Below are 19,146 nucleotides of genomic sequence, written 5' to 3'. Positions count from 1 at the left end.
CCGCAGCAGCTAATTACATGAGAATTGGTCAGACATTTGTTTTGTGACGTTAAAAGGGTGATTTAAATAATTTACTTCTACATTCATTAATTCAAATTGATATTGCAATCCAGTAAAAAGTAAAAAGATATACAAACACGGTACTCTTCTTTATTAAACAGATCCAGTAGGTACCTACTACGTAGATACTAAATTTTATTTTATCGTAGAGATCGAAAGAATTCTCGGAGAAAAGGCCTAAAGCTATCTGGGCTTGAATTTAGATCCAACAGTGTCCCTTTCAGACAATGCCTAGTATACCTCTACCTACACGGACTGAATTTATTTGGGGATTTGGAAAACTAACATTATTGTGTATAGTTCAATATAAAGAGAAATAATAATTGTTTTGATGCCAAATAGCCATGCTTTATTGTAGAACTTAAAGGTTAAATTAGTATATATTTTGATAAAATCTGCGAAGTCAATAAGTAAAATGTAGGCTCCTTTTTAAAAAATGAAACTTGAAAGTGAATTTCACGCAATACTTAAAATGCACGGCATGCCACGGGCGAAGTGCTATTCACAAAATAATAGGATTTTGAACCTTCATCTTGCTATCATTCGTTATTCCCGCGTCTCTGGGGAGCAAATTTCATCAAAAAGATTGCCATGTAGGCGTCATTGAATTATTTCCAAACGCAATTATAATATACCATTTGCGTCATATTCGTCGCTAACTATGTACGTCACATAACTTTTAGCTTGCGTAAGAACTGAGACAGGTTCTGATAAAACAAATAAGTATATTTTTCTTCTCACGAGTCTTAAATTTTCTTATGTCAACTGTTTAACTGTAATTTCATTTCTGTAAAGTAAAAAAAGTTATGTCGAACTTTAAAAAATACCAATTAATAAAAAGAAATAAGGAGCTTTGGTTTGTTAGATTTATCTTCTATACATATAATAAATCTGTAGAAGGGTCAATTCTGTACATTGAAAATATTGAAAAAATAAATAGCAGGGGGTGTTACTGGATCGATACCAAACCCAAATATGTGATTAAAAAAATTTTTGTCTGTCTGTCTGTCTGTCTGTCTGTATGTGAAGGCATCACGTGAAAACTAACGGTTCGATTTCGATGAAACTTGGTATAATTATACCTTATTATCCTGGGCGTAAAATAGGATACTTTTTATCCTGGAAAAATACGCAGAAAAAAATTAATCTTAATTTTTCAGTTTTATCCATAGACGTTGTTCTGTAGAACCGCGAACACACGTTGCGCATTATAGGCCTAGCCGTATTTGGGTCCAATAGATATTTATAAGATGTCATTGTCAGAGTTACTCAAAATGGAGAAATAAACCATCCACGCGAAGACCGACATCCGCGCGGACGGAGTCGCGGGCGGAAGCTAGTATGTAATAATTGTCTTGGGCTGTGGTCTTCCTGCTTCCTGTGGTCATTTAAACAACATCATGTTCATTAATTTATTAATACTTATTATGCGTATTGCTAACAAAAATTTTACCTAAATACTAGGATATCATAACGTATTATGTTCGTTATGCTTATATTTTCATATATTAAAGAGAATCATAATAAAATTCCCGCGTCTATTCCCGTACCCACTTGACGTTATCGTCACACCCTTCCTCACATTCCATGCCCTATTTCACACCCTTTAAGTTTTGTTTCACGACAAAAAGTTATTAGCCATTCTTCCTCTTTAGTAATTCTCTTACAAAATGTATCTATCTCTATAGTAGCTATATTAAAAAAAATCAGGTGAAATTAATTGAGAACTTAAAAATCTGTGTCTATAACTTTTTCATATCCTGTTCATGATATCACGAACAACTTATGTACATAACAGCCTTTCTTTAACAGCGTATAGAAAATATTATAAATACATTACTAAAAACACTATAACCAAAACTACGAACAGATTTACATGAAACGCATGGCATATTTTCCAGAATAATCATGTGTTATTCTGGAAAATATGCCATGCTAGAAAAATTGGTGACGGTGGCCTTTTTTAGTTAAACGTTCACATTTTGATTATAAAATTCATATGTATAGGTAGATAAGCTACTGGAAGTAAACAAAACATAAATAATTGTTTCTGAAGAAATGTTTGATGTTACAAATCAAACAGTAGGTAATTGCGAAATTGCGAAATTATTTTTCCATATTCTTTATAAAAGCATAAATGCTTGGGAATAAAAATATTGTATTATGTACTCAAGAATATACACAATACATCGTATAATTACGAACCGTGACATGTCCACGTAGGTAACAATAGAAAGGGTCGCTTTCTAGTAGGGCTGTCACTAATTTACTTTTCAATTTGTTTATGATGGAAATTTTAAATTGTGTTTTGTACACGATACTTTTTCTGTAGTCATAATTATACTTTTAAACATGTTTGTATCTGATGATGTATGGAAATTGATACAAATAATAAATTATAAGTACCTTTTGGTATTTGAATTATTTTTCATGCATTACGAAGAGAAAAGTGTGTACGTTTCCCTTTCAATATAGAAAAATATGATCTTAATATTTAATGACTTTACCTACCTTCCTTACCTTTACCAGGTGTACCTAGGTTTCCCTTAAACAATATGAAAAATAAATATCAAATCAGTTTAAAGTGCCGTTATATTAATAATTGTTTATTTTGTTTTATACATTACAAATAATAAATCAATTATTTAATTAACTCTATAAGTGCCAACCCTAGATATATTTATTTAAGATAAGCCCCACGTACCCCATATTTGGGGATGGGACCGATATCGTGTGCAGAATAACATCGCGATAGTGAAATGGGACACCCAAAGCATTTGCATTTAACATCGCCTCTGTTTTTAACCGACTTTAAAGAAGGAGTTTAAATGTTCCACGGCTTATAGACATATTTATAATATATAAATAATAATTTACTTAAAAACGATGTTCTTGAGCATTATCAATAGATACAACATAATAATATATACTTATACATTTACAATATACGTAATTAAATATTATGTTCAACGTGGAAATAGCGATAAACAGGACTTCATGTCTTCAAAGCAGCAACAACATAATATTTATTAGTTTTACTAGCCGCACACCGGATCCGCCCTAGATTTTTTTTTTATTTCCATTCGATAATTTTGTTTTCATTTTATTTTTCAAACCAGACAAACAAAAAGAAGTTACGTCTGCACTAAAATGTTCAAATTTCAAATTATCGTACAATTCGGATTTTCATGTTTTTCCTATATCTTAGATATTTATACTACGTATATGTTAGAAATCACATCAATCTGCAAACATACATAAAAAAGCATAAAGTGATAAAGCATTGGCATAAACATAAAGTGAAATGAATAATTTAATATTTAGGTACACACTAGCACAATAATTACTTTAGTTTAAAGTTTATTAAACAGTCTGTTTGTGGTGTCTATTTTAATGAATTTCACATGTGCACATTAATATCATTTATACAAAACTACTCACATCCTAGTTTATAATATGTAAATTCGTTAATTATTGCGGTTAAGGGTGTTTTGTGACATTTTGTAGTAATTTATCTCGAGTACCTAATAAATATTGGAGGTCTAGCGGTAATTTATCTTCGTAGCTTATGTAATCTTGATTTTGAACAGTTGATTCACAAATAATATTAAATCATTTGTGTTAATATTATAAACGCGAAAACATTTCAATTTATTTCACGGATAATCAATCCATAGATTTGATTTTGAAAAGAAGACCCAGATAGTTTTTATAGTTAAAAAAAATCATCTCCTAAAGACAAAGTTATAATTTTCGTGGTTTCACTACCTATGCGTGAAGGAGCGGGCCACGTCTACTACCTTTGCATTATTTATAACATTTTGCGTACTTAAAATATATCATATAACTAAAAAAAGTAGATAACATTTGGGTGTAAAGAAGTAAGAAAAGACGAGCTCTGTACCTAGGTACCTATTATGAGGCGCCGTATGGCCATATCAAATTTATTGGCCGTGAAGCATCAACTTTCAGCCCCTGGAAAGCACTTACTATTTGTTATTATTATTTTTTTATTATTTATTGACACAGAATCATTCTTTGTACTTACAGTAATAATACCAAAGCATACATATAATTTAGTAACAATATGTTAACAAAAATACAAACAAAATGGAGTTACATTCAATGTGCATCCAAGTACCTGATACAGAGGTCTAGGACAGTATTTATACTACTAGCAAAAATGTCAATTGTGGCATCGGAGGCCAGCACACGATTTAACAGATGAAGGGCCGAGTGTGTCGGAGCGGTGCCGGCCGCCTGCGTCCGCACACAGGCCTCCGCGAACAGCGGCCGGCGGCGCAGCGACACGCCGGGAGGCGGCGCCCACAACCCGCACATACCCAAAGCGACAGGATTGTCGACGCGATTATTTAATAATAAGTAATAGTGAATTATGAGAGCAAGTTTTCGTCTCAATTCAAGTGTATTTAAGCCAACCATGCCTATTACAAAAAGAGATGGATACATGTAAGGATAATATCCGTAAAGTTTTAAATACAAATAACGAGCAAACTTTCTTTGAACCCTCTCGAGCAGTAGTGTGTATTTCTTTTCGTGAGGGCTCCATATTATTGCGTTGTATTCCAATATACTGCGTACGTAGGCCGAGTACAATACGACGACAGTTTTTCTATCCTGAAACCTCGCCGATTGCCGTACGATAAAGCCGAGGGATTTGTACGCTTTTTGACACAGAGCCTCAATATGTTCATTAAACGTTAAAGTTTTATCAAAAAGTATTCCTAAATCGCGGATGTGGTCGACTCTGCGCAGCGTTGTGCCTTCTAAGCTGTATGGATATACAATAGGTGAACGCGAGCGAGTGTATGTCATTATGTTGCATTTTGAAATATTAAATTCTAAGGGCGTATTCAGAAAGAAAGCTTGAAACTTATAAGCGCTTATAAGCGCTTATCGGCGCTTATCGGCGCTGGTAACCCGCGCAGGAAAATATATGAACATGCGCCGATAAGCGCTGATCGGCGCCGACAAGTTTGTTGAAACTTGTTGGAACTTGTCGGCGCCGATCAGCGCTTATCGGCGCATGTTCATATATTTTCCTGCGCGGGTTACCAGCGCCGATAAGCGCCGATAAGCGCTTATAAGCGCTTATAAGTTTCAAGCTTTCTTTCTGAATACGCCCTATTTGATTTTCGTGGCACCAAGAAGTCAAATTTATTATGTCATTTTGTAAAGATAAGCAATCGGAATGAGATTCGATAGTTAAGAATAGTTTTAAGTCATCGGCGAACATGAGACATTGGGCTGATCTTAGTACATTAGGAAGGTCATTTACCATGACCAAGAAATGAGTAGGTCCTAAAGTGCTGCCCTGACTTACGCCAGAATGCACGGAATAAGGATCGGAACGTAGACGTCCGAGTTGGACGTATTGGACGCGACCGTCAAAATAGTTAGCGAAGTATTTTATCAACTTGGGTGTAAAACCAAATTTAGAAAATTTCGATAAAAGAACATCATTATTTACGCGATCGAAAGCCTTTTTAAAATCAAAATAAGCTACATCAACCTGTCTTTTTTTATCGAGTGCTTTTGCAGTATAATCGACAAAATTGATGAGATTTGTTGTCGTAGAACGTTTCGACCGGAATCCATGCTGAGGATCGCACAAGAGTGATCGAATCTGATTCGTCAAATTATTATTTAAAATTTTCTCTAATAATTTTCCAAAACAAGAAGCTACAGCTATAGGGCGATAGTTATTAATTTGAGACTTACAGCCACTTTTGGGTATTGGTGTAATGCGCGACTTTTTCCATTCATTGGGATATGTGTCGGACGAAAGCGACATGTTGAATAAGAAGTGAAGTGGCTGTAAAAAAACAGATATGCAGTCCTTAATGAGATAAGGAGGAATGCCATCGGGTCCTGCAGATGAGCGTGGTTTAAGACGTCGAACAGCATTTTGTATTTCAGACTTGGAGATGTAGCTAATAGATACACGCGAGGAATCATTATCGGGATGTGGGCAGATGTTATTCGGACTAAGTTGTGGTTTATCTTTCAAAAAGACCGACTGAAAGTAAGTAGCAAAAGCATTAGCAGCGTCGACACCTGAGACAAGGTTCCCGTTAGGGGAAGTGGGCCCAAAGGGGGCACCTTACCGGAAAATTAAAAAAAATGAAGTTTGAAAAGAAGTTAAACCATTTATTTTTTTGCAAAAAGTTCCATTACTAAATACTTTTGAATGCTAAGAGGTTAAATTTGTCAAAAGTTAAAGTATATAATAATTATTAACAGATTACTAAAAGCCTACGATTGCCTGCTTTGCCCGAAGGGGTGGCCTAAAGCGGGCTTTCGTTTAGGGCAAAACGGGCAGTAGTTGGGTAAAGCGGGCAGGCCCGGATTTAAACAGCAGATTTCAAAATATACAGCCATAAATAATATATATAATAAATAGAGTAAAAGACAAAAATATTTTATAAGTTATGTAGTTATTTCAAACAGTCACACAATTATTTTTAAATTTATATATGAAACAAAGGAACTTAAAAAAATAAAAGTCTCATATAGTCTCATAACAAAATTAAAAATAAATTTATAATTGTCATTAATGATGAAACAAATTATTATAAAGGTCGGCATAACATGTGAACGACAAGTATTTAAACAAAATAATTGCTAAAATAATGTACCTAATAGGTAAGTATACAAGTTCCATAAATTCTTGTTTAGACGGCCCGTAAAATAAAGAGTCCACGTATTCCAAAAGCTCCATATCTTGTTCCGTATAAAAGACAGTAGTAAACCTACCAAGCTCATTACACGAACGATTTAAGATGTCTTTGCAATGTTGTTCTTGGAATTTTTTTGACAGGTTTTCCTAACTCTTGCACTTCTCGCATTGCTTGCTGCATAGTTGAGCGTTGCCATGAGGCTTGTGAAGTCTTACGCTTATATTTACTAACCATATGAAAGGAAAAAGCAAATTAACAAAAGAATGTATGTGTGTGTAATGAATGAAAGAAAGAATGTAAGTGAATTTTAGCGGACGGGGCAAAGCGGGCGCGTGCCCGCTTTACCCTGCCCGCTTTGCCTTTTTCGACATATGAAAGGTTCAGACGAAATTCTAACATCAAAATTTTTAGACACGTGGATTTTTATGGAACTAAAATACGGCCAGATAGCCACTTAATAACTTACAAATTTTGGTTAAAGGATTGTAAACACCAAAATAAAAAGAACACATATTACAAACCTTGCAATATTTTTCAAAAATCATCGAAAAACATTTATTTGTTGCAGCTTGTAAATGCGTGCTCGCAAGCGAATCGAACGACTGCCGCGGGGTAGACTAGGGGTGTGGGGATCGTGCTCACGCGTCGCCTGCGCGCTATTATTTAAAATTCCGATACTATACTGAGTGCCCGCTTTAGGCTCTGTGCCCACTTTAGGCCTCCTTCCCCTATATTCATATTCAGTACGCTGAGAGTGGGACGAGCGCTGTTGTTTAATAAAATTCCAAAAATTTGATGGATCATTCTTTATGAATTCTAATTGATTCGTGTAGGTAGAATAAGCAATATGTATTAAGTTTTTAACCTTTATTCTATAATATCTAAACATTTCCCTATTAAATTGTGTACCATTTTCTTTATACTTTTTTAGATGAAAATGTTTAGTTTTAATGTTACTAATTACGTCTGATGTAAACCATACTGGGTAGTTAAATCTTGAATTAAATGTGGGGTTACGTTTTGTGGGAACACATTCATTAATACACTTGTTATATACCTATTTACGGCTAAGTTACTTAAACATAGTGAATCATGATACAAATTTAACTTTTTACCATAACAATTCGCAATTATAATTAACTGCGCGACTGAATGATGACAAAATAGGATTTCAGGGGCCATATTCACAAAAGAATTTTCGGAACACAATTGGTACATTTCTATATTATAAATTATAATATGTATGAGATTATCAATTGAAATTCAATCACAATTATTCACAACAGTAACCTTTCCGGTCGAAAAGTCGTTCGTAAATAAGGACCCGGGGTTGTTAGCCGCTCATCGTTCCATAAACATCAAAAAAATTCACATCCCATCGTAATTATTTTAAACAACCTTTAACAATATCATCTATACTTAATATTATAAAGCTGGAGAGTTTGTTTGTCTGAACGCCCTAATTTCGGCCCATATAGCCCATTTATCGAGTAAGGCTGCGGAGCAATGCGGTGAAACCGCGGGTTACAGCTAGTCGTTCCATAAACATCAACAAAATTCACATCCCATCGTATTATTATTTGTAAATAACCTATAGCAATATCATAAACAATAATTATTTGCGACAAAACAAATAATAATGGCATTTATTCGCACTACCTACACCTGTACAGCTATCAATTATAATTAAACATATGTTTACGATAGATGCATCAATTCATAACTGATGGATTTACATCAACACAACACATTCAATATAGATGGGAAACACACGTGCCATATTCACTCGTGCGGCTCAAGAGATAAGCGCGAATTTCCATTGAAGTGGATATTAAACTGTGTCGCAAATTATTTGCCCTCGTTTAATACCATGGGCCAGACATGCCTTTGATGTTCCACACGGGCTGATGGGCTTGATGACGTCATTAGCCCGTATATTGTATAACAAACTTGATTATTATTCAATCCACCTCTTCTCATAAAATGCGTCTACTATTTTTATGTCGCTGGTGGTTCGCTTGATTAAATTATAGAAACATTATTTTAATATTGAGTTAGCTGGAAGAGCTTGAACTAAAAAGCAAGGATATAGAAGTAGGTATGTAATACTACATTTTGTGTGATATAGGGTCATTGTGCCTGTTCGCGTCCATGTGCCTATTCGCGTCCATTTTGCGGATATCTTTTAGAAAATTCACGAAAATAAGTATACTTTAAGTAAAATTGTAATAAGAAAAATTACCGATAATACCTCAATGTATAAGAGATATGCACACATATTCAAAATATGCCTGTGCACCGCCTATCCTATTTAAAAAAAATATTTAATTTTGGCTATAAAACGAGAGAGCTAAAACGCGCGGGAAAAATAGTGCGCAGCGTCGCGTTTGACGGTAAGTATCTTATTGTTAAATGTGAATTTTTGAATATGTAACTGTTTCTTTACTTTGCTAACAAAACATGGAATAGTATGGATTATAAATCAGCTTATTTATTTTACAATTAATAGCTAAATTAAGGTGGACGCGAATTACTACACCGAATTTGTACAACTTCCATTTTGCGTCCACGGTGGGCGCAAACTAGACCTATAGGGCATAACAATAGAACATATTGCGTCCACATTGTTTTTCATTACGTAGCAATGAATTGTTTGTTAAAATATGTAATTAAAAATAGATAGTAAATTTTTGATGAAGAGTACATGTTGATAATAATTTGAATTTTCATTAAAATTATTACTACTATAACTATTTTTTCATTTTAAAATGGGTATTCTAAGAATGAGACTAGTATCTTTGAGAATGAGAGTCTTTGTTTTTTGTTAATTTTTTTTAGTTCTATTAATGATGAGAAGATAAATATAAAAAAAGTTTTTCCAGTTTCCTTACAGTGAATTATATTAATAATTATGTTGATCTTAGTTCCGAACCTCAAAGAAAAATCCTTGTAGGATCACTTTGATATCCGTCCGTATATGTATGTCCGTCTGCCGGTCTGTCTTTCTGTCAAGACCCTTTTTCTCAGTAACGCGTGGAGGTATAAAGCTGAAATTTATATTGAGTACTCAAGTCTACGGTCCCTTGAAGCAGTCAAAAAATCCAACTTATAAGCCAAAGCAATCAAAAGATACAGCCGTTTATGCTGCAAATTTTCGCAAATTTCGACATTCGCAAGGGAATCAAAACCTACAGGGTACTTTACGTGAACACAGACACTTGAAGTTCGATACAAGCAACTTCTTATAGCACAAATAAGGGAAACATTGAAAAAAGAATCATTTACAGTTAAAACATATGAAAAAAAAAACTGTTAATACGGAACCCTCGGTGTACGAGTTCCACTCGCATTTGGCCAGTTTTTATTAAATAACTATATTCGCAAATAAATAATTTATTAAAATCTCATTTTTATTTGCATTTATCTAATAAAATATCACCCAATACACTCTTAATTCCTTTTCTAAACTGGTGGTCGCGAACTGGTCCACGGGTGGACGCAAACTGGAATTTTTGGACGCGAACTGGGTAAAACGCCTAATTCTGCTATTTGTCTAGATAAATAAAAACCACATGATTTTTTCAACACAATTGAAAGTAAATCTTAAAATAGACTATGTAATGAACACGTTACATAAATTTTGCGTTGAAATTTGTACTGGAACATTTTTATTTTCTCCTTCAAACTTTCCAACTGCACTAAGTGGACGCGAACTGGCGCAATTACCCTAATTCAGTTTTACCACAGTCTACTAAAACTTAGTTTTACTCCCGGTCTAATTTGAACACGTCCATTGACGCTGAAATTTGAGAATTAACTACTTATTAGGTAGTGGTTTTATTTAAACCACCAAAAATACTATTCATTAATTATTAAAATAACTTGAGATACCAATCAAATTGCAGTCTTGATTTCTCCAATTAACTAGCGGTTGAACCGAAGTTTAGTGTAGGTGGAAGAAACCCAAATGAAATATTTAAAACGAAAAGAAATTTGATCCAGCGCAAACAATTAAGAAAAGCCACTTTATATTTGAGACCGGCTTCAAAGAGCGCTTTTAAAATAAAAGATGAGAGCAACAACCGGAGAAATGTACAGAATAAATTTGGCCATGTTTATTTCTTCAAACATATCATTATTTTAATTGCTACAGGTTGTTTTGATTAAAAAAAATCTACAAAAAAACATTTTTACAGGTAAAATCCTATGTTTTCTACTTTTCTTTATTTTCCATAGGTAATTATCTAGTAAGACAAAGTATAAATTCGCCAAAATCTATATTTGGCAGAAGCAGTACTAACGGACAAATTTACTTGGCGCACAATAATCTATGTAATGTAAATGTGTCATTTAACATTCTGTTTGATTGACTACAAGACTTTTTTACCTTTCTGTAGTACATAGATATACTAGAGAAAAGATAAACATCTGTTGAATACATGTTTTACGCTGTTTTGTACTGACAAAACAGCGTTTAAGGCGTTAATAGGGGCTAGCGACCTTGGCGACGATTTACTAGGCGGAATCGGGGGACCGGCGCGAATCTATTGTAGTAAAAGTACGTATGAAAATTATTTAAAAAGATATTTGGATATTGAATCAAAATTTAAAACAACCATGCCCTGTGTTTCAATTTCATAAACACACTGTAAAAACACTACAATAATTGACATTATATTGACTTAGCGTTTTGGTTTAAAGTACAAAAATCGACCTCAGTTCATGATTTTTTTCCAAAAAACCTGATTGTAAAATAAACAAATTAAAACAACCATGCCCTTTATCATATTCGAAACTATAATATACATTTTTTTTAGATATGTACATAAAGAATCTAAGAAGAAAAACGGTTATAACTAGAGTTAATTTTCGGTATCAAAAGGGATTCTACCCGATTCAGGCCTTAATGTTATTCTGGGATAGACATTGTGAAGACATAGTTTATATTTAACCACGTTGTTTTGCAATCGTCTGTGGATTATACCACAGAATATACTAAATAATTACTTTGTAAAATCATACGACGGAGTTTTAGAATTAAGTTAATATTAATCGGATATTGCTCAACACAATAAACGTCTTAATTACATATCTCACAATAGGCCATCTCCCGACACTAAATAGTAAATACTACTGTATAATATAATCATTAATCTATTGAATGCATAACGATACAATTACGTCATGTTGTGATAATCGTTCATCAACACAATCCTATACCTATATCTAAACCTAGGTGATTCCTTGGGGCTAATAGTAACCATTTGAACTCTAATATTCGTCTAGACTTTAAATTATTTTGTTTACTTTATTTTTGTTATCAAAGTTTAAACTCATGTTAATGAACAGTCTAATCTACAAAGAATATTCATAAAATTTTCAGAAGAAAGGTTATATTTTATATTTGAATTTTAAATTTATTTGGAGAACGCTGAAAATATTTTTTAAAACTTCTGTCATTGAGATAACAAATTTTAAACTTTCTATGAAGTTATTTCGTGCTTTAGCCTTTAGGTACGCTGTAGTGCATTCGATGTAATGAGACCTTTTTCAACGCATTCATACCAAATAACTCATGTGAATTACTTATATAGAATTTGTTAGTGTAACAAAATGATTTTAAAAACAACAGAACATTGTAAATTTAGATTAAGCTGAATTACAATAAATTAATTATAATGTCCCTAAACACAGCTGTACCTATCATGCGCTGATGCAAAAATGAAATTAGTCCTGACTGTCAAACGTTCTTAAAAATCGAAATCATCAACATTTTTTAGTACATATTTCATAAGATTTCTTACTAATTATTTTAATAAGATAATTTTGTGTACAGCACATGGGCACAGACGACAGCATGTCTGACGACGTGTTCGAAGACGAGCTCCGAGCGCCGGTGCAGCGGACCACACCCTCCCCTACTGGTTATCGAGATTACCGGCCTGTAGAGTCACCCGCCCGTACTCTGGTGGACGACGATATGCCTATACATAAGGTAGGTCTATAGTATCAAGCTGAAGAGTTAATTTTAACGCGCTATTCTCATTAAAAAGAAGAAACATAAAAAAATTGATTGAAATCAGCAATGAATCTCTTTTATTGATTACCGGGCCGAGTGATAAACCTGGTTTTTATTTTTTCCTTTGATATATCTAAAAGTGAGCTAAAATGAGAGAGAATTTGTAGAATGGTCATTGCGCGGATTACCAAAGATTTATATGGGGAAGGTAATTAATTTACCAATATATGACATGGATTTTCATTTCCAAATAGACCAAATTGTATCTTTAATCCTACCTGCTCCCAATTATTGTGGTCAATAGGGATCAGGGAAACGAGGATCTTTTCAGTAAATAACTACGACTATATAAATATAATGTTTTAGATAAAATATGTCTTCAGCTTAACTACTTATTATATCTTTGACATGAATGTTGCTAGACAGTAGGTAATAAAAACCAATGGCACAATATGTTTATTTATTTATTCTCCTTTGTCCACACTAAATCGATCAAAAAAAGTACATTAATACGGCAAAATGTAGGCATTTATTTTCTACTAATACATAAATATTCTTCATAATCACAGGACATTGTAAATAAGATTCAATCAAACAAAATACAGCGAAAATATCTTCTCAGAAAAATGGTCCCTTCACGATATTACGCAAAATCTTGATTATTATTCATGAAGAAATCTAGAAGCGAATAAACGTTCGTAAACCTTATTTGAAGAGCCTTTAACTCAGACCCTTCGAGAAAAAAGTAATCTCGATAAGAACTGTGTATTCACTATCATTGTAATTCATGTACGCTTCTTAGTTTTCTGTGACACAAATGCTCGAGTTCTAATATAAATATACTTACCCTGTATGAAAATGAAACATTACATAATTATTGTGTCTTTTCGTAATTAACAGAACGTGAGATCAGAGATGGTTCTGAAAGCGGGAGGTTATTAAAATATGTTATACAGGGCTTAAAATAAATAAATAAAAAGCCCGTTTATTTCCAATCCACAAGAAAAGTTTTGATACAGATAGTTTACATACTTATAGCTGTTTTCAATATAAAAATTACACTGTTTCTTAACTTTAATTTTAATTAACTACTAATACTTAATTTATTTATTTTTTCTATTTTCTTTTTTTTTCATTTTAGATGTTACATTCTATCACAGCTTGCTTATCTATCAGAACCATTGATTGGAACCCCTTCTCGGGTATAGGCCTCCTCCAGCTTTTTCCAGGTATCTCTGTCCATTGCCTTTGTTCTCCAGTCGTTTCCTGCTATATTTTTTATATCTTCTATCCACCTTTTTTTAGGGCGTCCTACATTTCTTTTTCCCTTCGGCCCTTTCCATATAGTTGTCTCCAGTGTCCATCTTTTATCCGTGCATCTTGCTACATGTCCCGCCCATTGCCATTTCTGTTTTAGTGCAAATTGTAAAGCGTCAATGATTTTCGTCTTTCGTCTTATTTTTTCACTTTTTACTTTTTGTATTTTTCTTATTTTAAGTATACTCCTTTCCATTGCTTTCTGGCATGCTACTAATTTACTTTTTATTTTTGAGCTGTATGTCCACGTTTGGCAACCATATGTAAGGGTAGGTAAGACACATGTGTCCAATACAATTTTTTTTAGATGAAGGGGAAATTCGCCTTTTAAAACTTCCTTTAAGGACCAGAACTTTTTCCAGCTTATATTAGTTCGCCGCACTACCTCTAGTTCTTCGCTTTTGTCTTCGAAGGATAGTTGTTTGCCCAGGTAGATGTAATTGCTGACATATTCAAGTGGCTTCTCATTTAGGAATATAGCATGTCTGTGGCTGTTCGTCAGTATTTTTGTTTTGTCCTCGTTCATTTTAAGACCTACTCTTTCACTTTCTTCATTAAGGTTGTTTATCATTTTGTCTAATCCCTTACTTGTTTCAGCGAACAGCACAATATCGTCTGCGAATCTGAGGTGTGTAAGTTGAGCTCTGTTAACTCTTATGCCATCGGACTGCCAGTTAAGATTGTTAAAAATGTTTTGTAGTACCATTATGAATAACTTTGGTGAAAGCGGGTCGCCTTGCCTTACTCCTCTGCAAATCGATATATCCGGACCTCGAGACTCTAGTTTCACCTGACTCACACAACCCTGATAAATATTTTTCAGGACCTTTACGTAGTTTTCGTTTATGTTACACTTGCTTAGTGATTCCCAAATAGAATCATGTGAGATCGTGTCAAACGCTTTGGCATAATCGATGAATGCAATGTATAGTGGGCGGTTGAACTCCTGGTATTTCTCCATCACTTGTTGTAATACGTGCATATGGTCTGTAGTTGAGAAACCTGAACGAAAGCCTGCTTGTTCTACAGGCTGGTAGTTATCGATTTTCGGAGCTAGCCGGCTTTGCAGAATTGACGCGAACAGTTTGTATACACTTGAGAGCAGACTAATCGGACGATAGTTAGAAATATCTTGAGGGTCACCTTTCTTGTATAGGAGAATTATATCAGATCTTTTCCACTGTACTGGCACCTGACCAGTTTTCAGAACCATGTTAAACAAGTAAGTAAGTGGGCGAGCTAATAGGGTGGCGCCAGCTTTAAGTGCCTCATTTTGTAGACCGTCTGGACCTGGACTTTTGTCTGGTTTTAGTTTTTTAATGTGCTTGATGACTTCCTCTTCGTTCACTAATGGCACGTCGTTATTACTTTGGGAAGTCGCTGTTGCTACATCAATTGTATTGGTAGTAGAGTTGGATTTTGTGTATAATTTTTTGTAAAAATCTGTAGCACAGTTCAAGATATCTTTTCTAGTTTTTGTTACTTCACATGTCGATTTTATGTTTGGGATCCAGGTTTTGTGGGTTGTTAATTTCTTGTAGGCTTTTTTTGTGCTTCTGTGTGTGTTTAGATTATTCTCAATTATTCGGTGTCTATGGTCTTTGTAATCTTTGTTAATAGCTCTACTTGTAGTTTTAAATAATGTGCTTAGTTCTTTCTTCATTTCTTTAGACTTTTGCTTCATTTTTAAAAGTTCGGTTCGTCTTGTGAGAAGAGCTCTAGTAGATTCGCTAAGTATTTCGTTGGTAGTTTTTAATTTTTTATTTTCAGATCTGCGTGCAAGGCTGACAATGATGGCGTCAACTAATTTAACGTAAAAGGTTGGAATATGTTCTTCTTTTTGTGTTTCTATTTTAAGTATGTTAGTCTCTAAGTTTTCCAAGTATAGTGATATATCTTCGTTCGTTTTAAGTGGTTTAGGTTGCGCTTTGAAATCTATTCTGCTCTTTTTTCTTAGGTCTAGAATATACGTAGCTCTAACTAAGCGATGATCAGACCGGAATCCAAGGCCGTGTAAAACTTCTACGTTCCTAATCCTTGCGGGCCTAATACAGGGCTTATGTTGTTTTTAATTAACAAGAGAGAGCATAAATATTTAGTCTGTTATTATTTGAAGTTTGAACTTGCTCACCATTATTGTTTCGGATCAATTTCGAACCGATAGCCGGATACAAAATCGTAATTTGGTTTCTGAAGGACTAGGTTCAAAATTTCGACCACGATATATTATAGTCATATTATTTAATCATTTAGTTGATACATTTTTTAAAGAATTGACAATGTTGGCTACTAAAAGCAGCTTAATATAATAGCCTCATTGTAACAATACCTACGGCCAAAATCAGTAGGATTGTTAACTTTAAAGACATTCCGCAACTCTATATTAATAAACCAATGCAGATTCATTAATTCAGAAAGTAATAATCCTTTGAATTCGCAGACAATATTGTTGGGGGACAGTGGAGTGGGCAAGACATCGTTATTGGTACAGTTTGAGACCGGCAAGTTCCAACCGGGGAATTTCTCCGCTACCGTGGGCATCGGATTTACGGTAAGTGAAATGGCATTTTTAGTTGGAAATAAGTTGTGTCTTTTCATATTGATGTACCTTTTGATTGCTATGCTATTTGTTATAGATCTATATGGATCTGTTAGATGATTATAAGAATTCGCAGTTCTGCAGTTAGGCAGTTCTGGGGCCGTATTATGACATGTTATTCCCAGCCAGTTTAAGCCGTGAACTGAACTGCCTAGAAAATTCATGTAATACCATAGTATTAACCATGGCTGGTTATTGCGATCATAATATTATTATGTATTTGCCAGTAATACGGCCCCTGATTCATCTTTCATGTGATGTAATTTTATTTATTTTTATTTTATTAATGTAGAAGGTGTGTTATCATATTACCTACTGTTTAATTCAAGTTTTCGATATTACGCAAGTAATTTAATTTCTCTAGACCACTCAAATAGAGAAAGAAGAAACGATCTATCTATTTTAACACTTTTTATTCGGGATAGTAATTTGGCCATATGTGTCCTATCAAAAAGCGGCCATATTTCTTTTCTTTTTTTGCGAGGATCCCATATCTTTCTAATTTTATCCCTTACTTGGATATTGCCGGCTTCTTACATTAATTAATAATGATAACTGATTATATTTTCTTTGTTTGTAATAAATATATTAAATACTATTTAGTAATAAGAACGAGATTATTTTATAAATGCTGCAGATTAAACGGATAAAAACCTGCATTTCTTTTCGAACTTCTAATTTCGAACTACCGTCATAGTTCTGTACTAGTAGTCTGTACTGATTTTGCCTTCAATAAGACGTTATATCAGTAAAATATATATAAAAACAAGCGGTCCGCCCCGGCTTCGCCCGTAGTACCTACATGTTTACGTTTTTTTTTTCATAAAAACTATCCTATCTCTCAAGTTGGATCGAACTGCACACGGTGTGCGAATTTTATTATAATCGGTTTGGTTTAGGAGTCCATCGAGGACAAACATTGTGACACGAGATTTATACAGGGTGTAATCGTTAAGTGTGCACAGGCGATTATTCCGTAACTATTACAGATATAAAAAAACTTTAAACTGATATCGAAAGTATTTAACCTAATGAGTAAAATGGCCATAATAAATTTTTAAAAATAAAACGAGAAATATCTAAAAAATTAACTTGAAACCCTCCCATACATTTAGTATGAGATACGAATATCCCATGTACATGGGTTGATCCAAAAGTAATGATAATCAATATTAAACAAGGTCATTACAGTTATAATAATTATGTAGTTCTCTAGATAGTCTTCTAAATAGAAAATATACTTAATTTTTTTTTTCCTAAACTTAAAAAAAGACTTTGACTTCATCCACAAAAACCCCTCCACGCGGCCATCACTTCGCTGTCGTCTTAAAATAATTTATTGCTAAGAAAGTGTTTCTTGTGCCGAGGAAAGAGATAAAAGTAAATAGGAGCTAGATCTAAAAAATAGGGTAGGTGTTCAAGCATTTGGAATGCCGATTTTTGAATGGCAGCCATCGCAACTGACGCTTTGTGATCTGGTGCGTTGTCTTGGTGAAACAGCGTTCAGGTCCGCAGTTTGCCATGTCTCTTTTCCTTACTAACCTACCGCAATCTTTTAATTTGGTCTGTTTAGTAAGAGCCCAATAAAGTGGCTATCTTTTTAAAATATTCAATCATAATTATTCCTTCAGCGTCCCAAAAAACTACCGCTTTAACCTAACCTACTGATTTTCACTTTGAATTTCTTCATCGTCACTTTGGAAGCTCGCATCCCTGGACATTGATTGTTTTTTGGTTTCAGCATAAACATGGTGAACTCGGGTAACGTCCATGATCACAAAACGTGACAAAAAATTATCCTGATATCATTAAAAATTTAGAAATTTACCCTTTACATGTCGAATCGTTGTTTCTTCTTTTCGTCGGGAAACATTCTGGCACGCACGGTTCACATTCAAATTAATGTAAATAATCGGAAACGTGGGCTGTTGATGTGATTTTTTTGTGATTACTTAGTGAATACATGAGCAAGCAAAAAACATTTATTTTATATTTTTATGTGCACAGGAAATACCCAATTATCATTACTTTTGTATCAACCTAGTACATTTAATATGAAAGATTTTAGCTTTTTCTTTCTTTTTTTGGTTTTCTGCTTTAATTACTTCGCAAATTTGAAGGGAAGTTCATTTAGAAACTGTAAATAGAGCTCCTCATTGTATTGCACAATGAGGACATCACTTCGAAAATCTGCTATGAATACAAAATGTATGGGAAATAAAATGTATGGGAGCGTTTAATGTAACATTTTTGGATATTTCTCGTTTTATTTTTAAAAATTTATTATGGCCATTTTACTCATTAGTTTAAGTACTTTTGATATCAGTTTAAAGTTTTTTGGTATCTGCAATAGTTACGGAATAATCGCTTGTGCACACTTAACGATTACACCCTGTATATATTAAGATGAACAAAAAATTTTCTCGAACAAAACGAGGTGATAAAATTTT

The 19,146-nt window shown here is 33.8% G+C and overlaps 1 protein-coding gene across 2 annotated transcripts in view; it reads left to right on the top strand.

The window, feature by feature from the left end:
- Positions 1-19,146, top strand: part of LOC123690818 (ras-related protein Rab-37) — a 66,052-nt gene that overhangs the window by 4,811 nt on the left and 42,095 nt on the right. For both annotated transcript variants that reach the window (XM_045634885.1, XM_045634887.1), the window contains 2 exons: positions 12,598-12,756; positions 16,538-16,648. In XM_045634885.1, coding sequence (XP_045490841.1) covers positions 12,598-12,756; positions 16,538-16,648 — 270 coding nt within the window. The remainder of the gene's footprint in view (positions 1-12,597; positions 12,757-16,537; positions 16,649-19,146) is intronic.

The sequence above is a fragment of the Colias croceus genome, chromosome 4 (genome assembly GCF_905220415.1).
Source record: "Colias croceus chromosome 4, ilColCroc2.1".
In the NCBI taxonomy this organism is placed as follows: Eukaryota; Metazoa; Arthropoda; class Insecta; order Lepidoptera; family Pieridae; genus Colias; species Colias croceus.
This window is presented reverse-complemented; position numbering and strand designations above follow the sequence as displayed.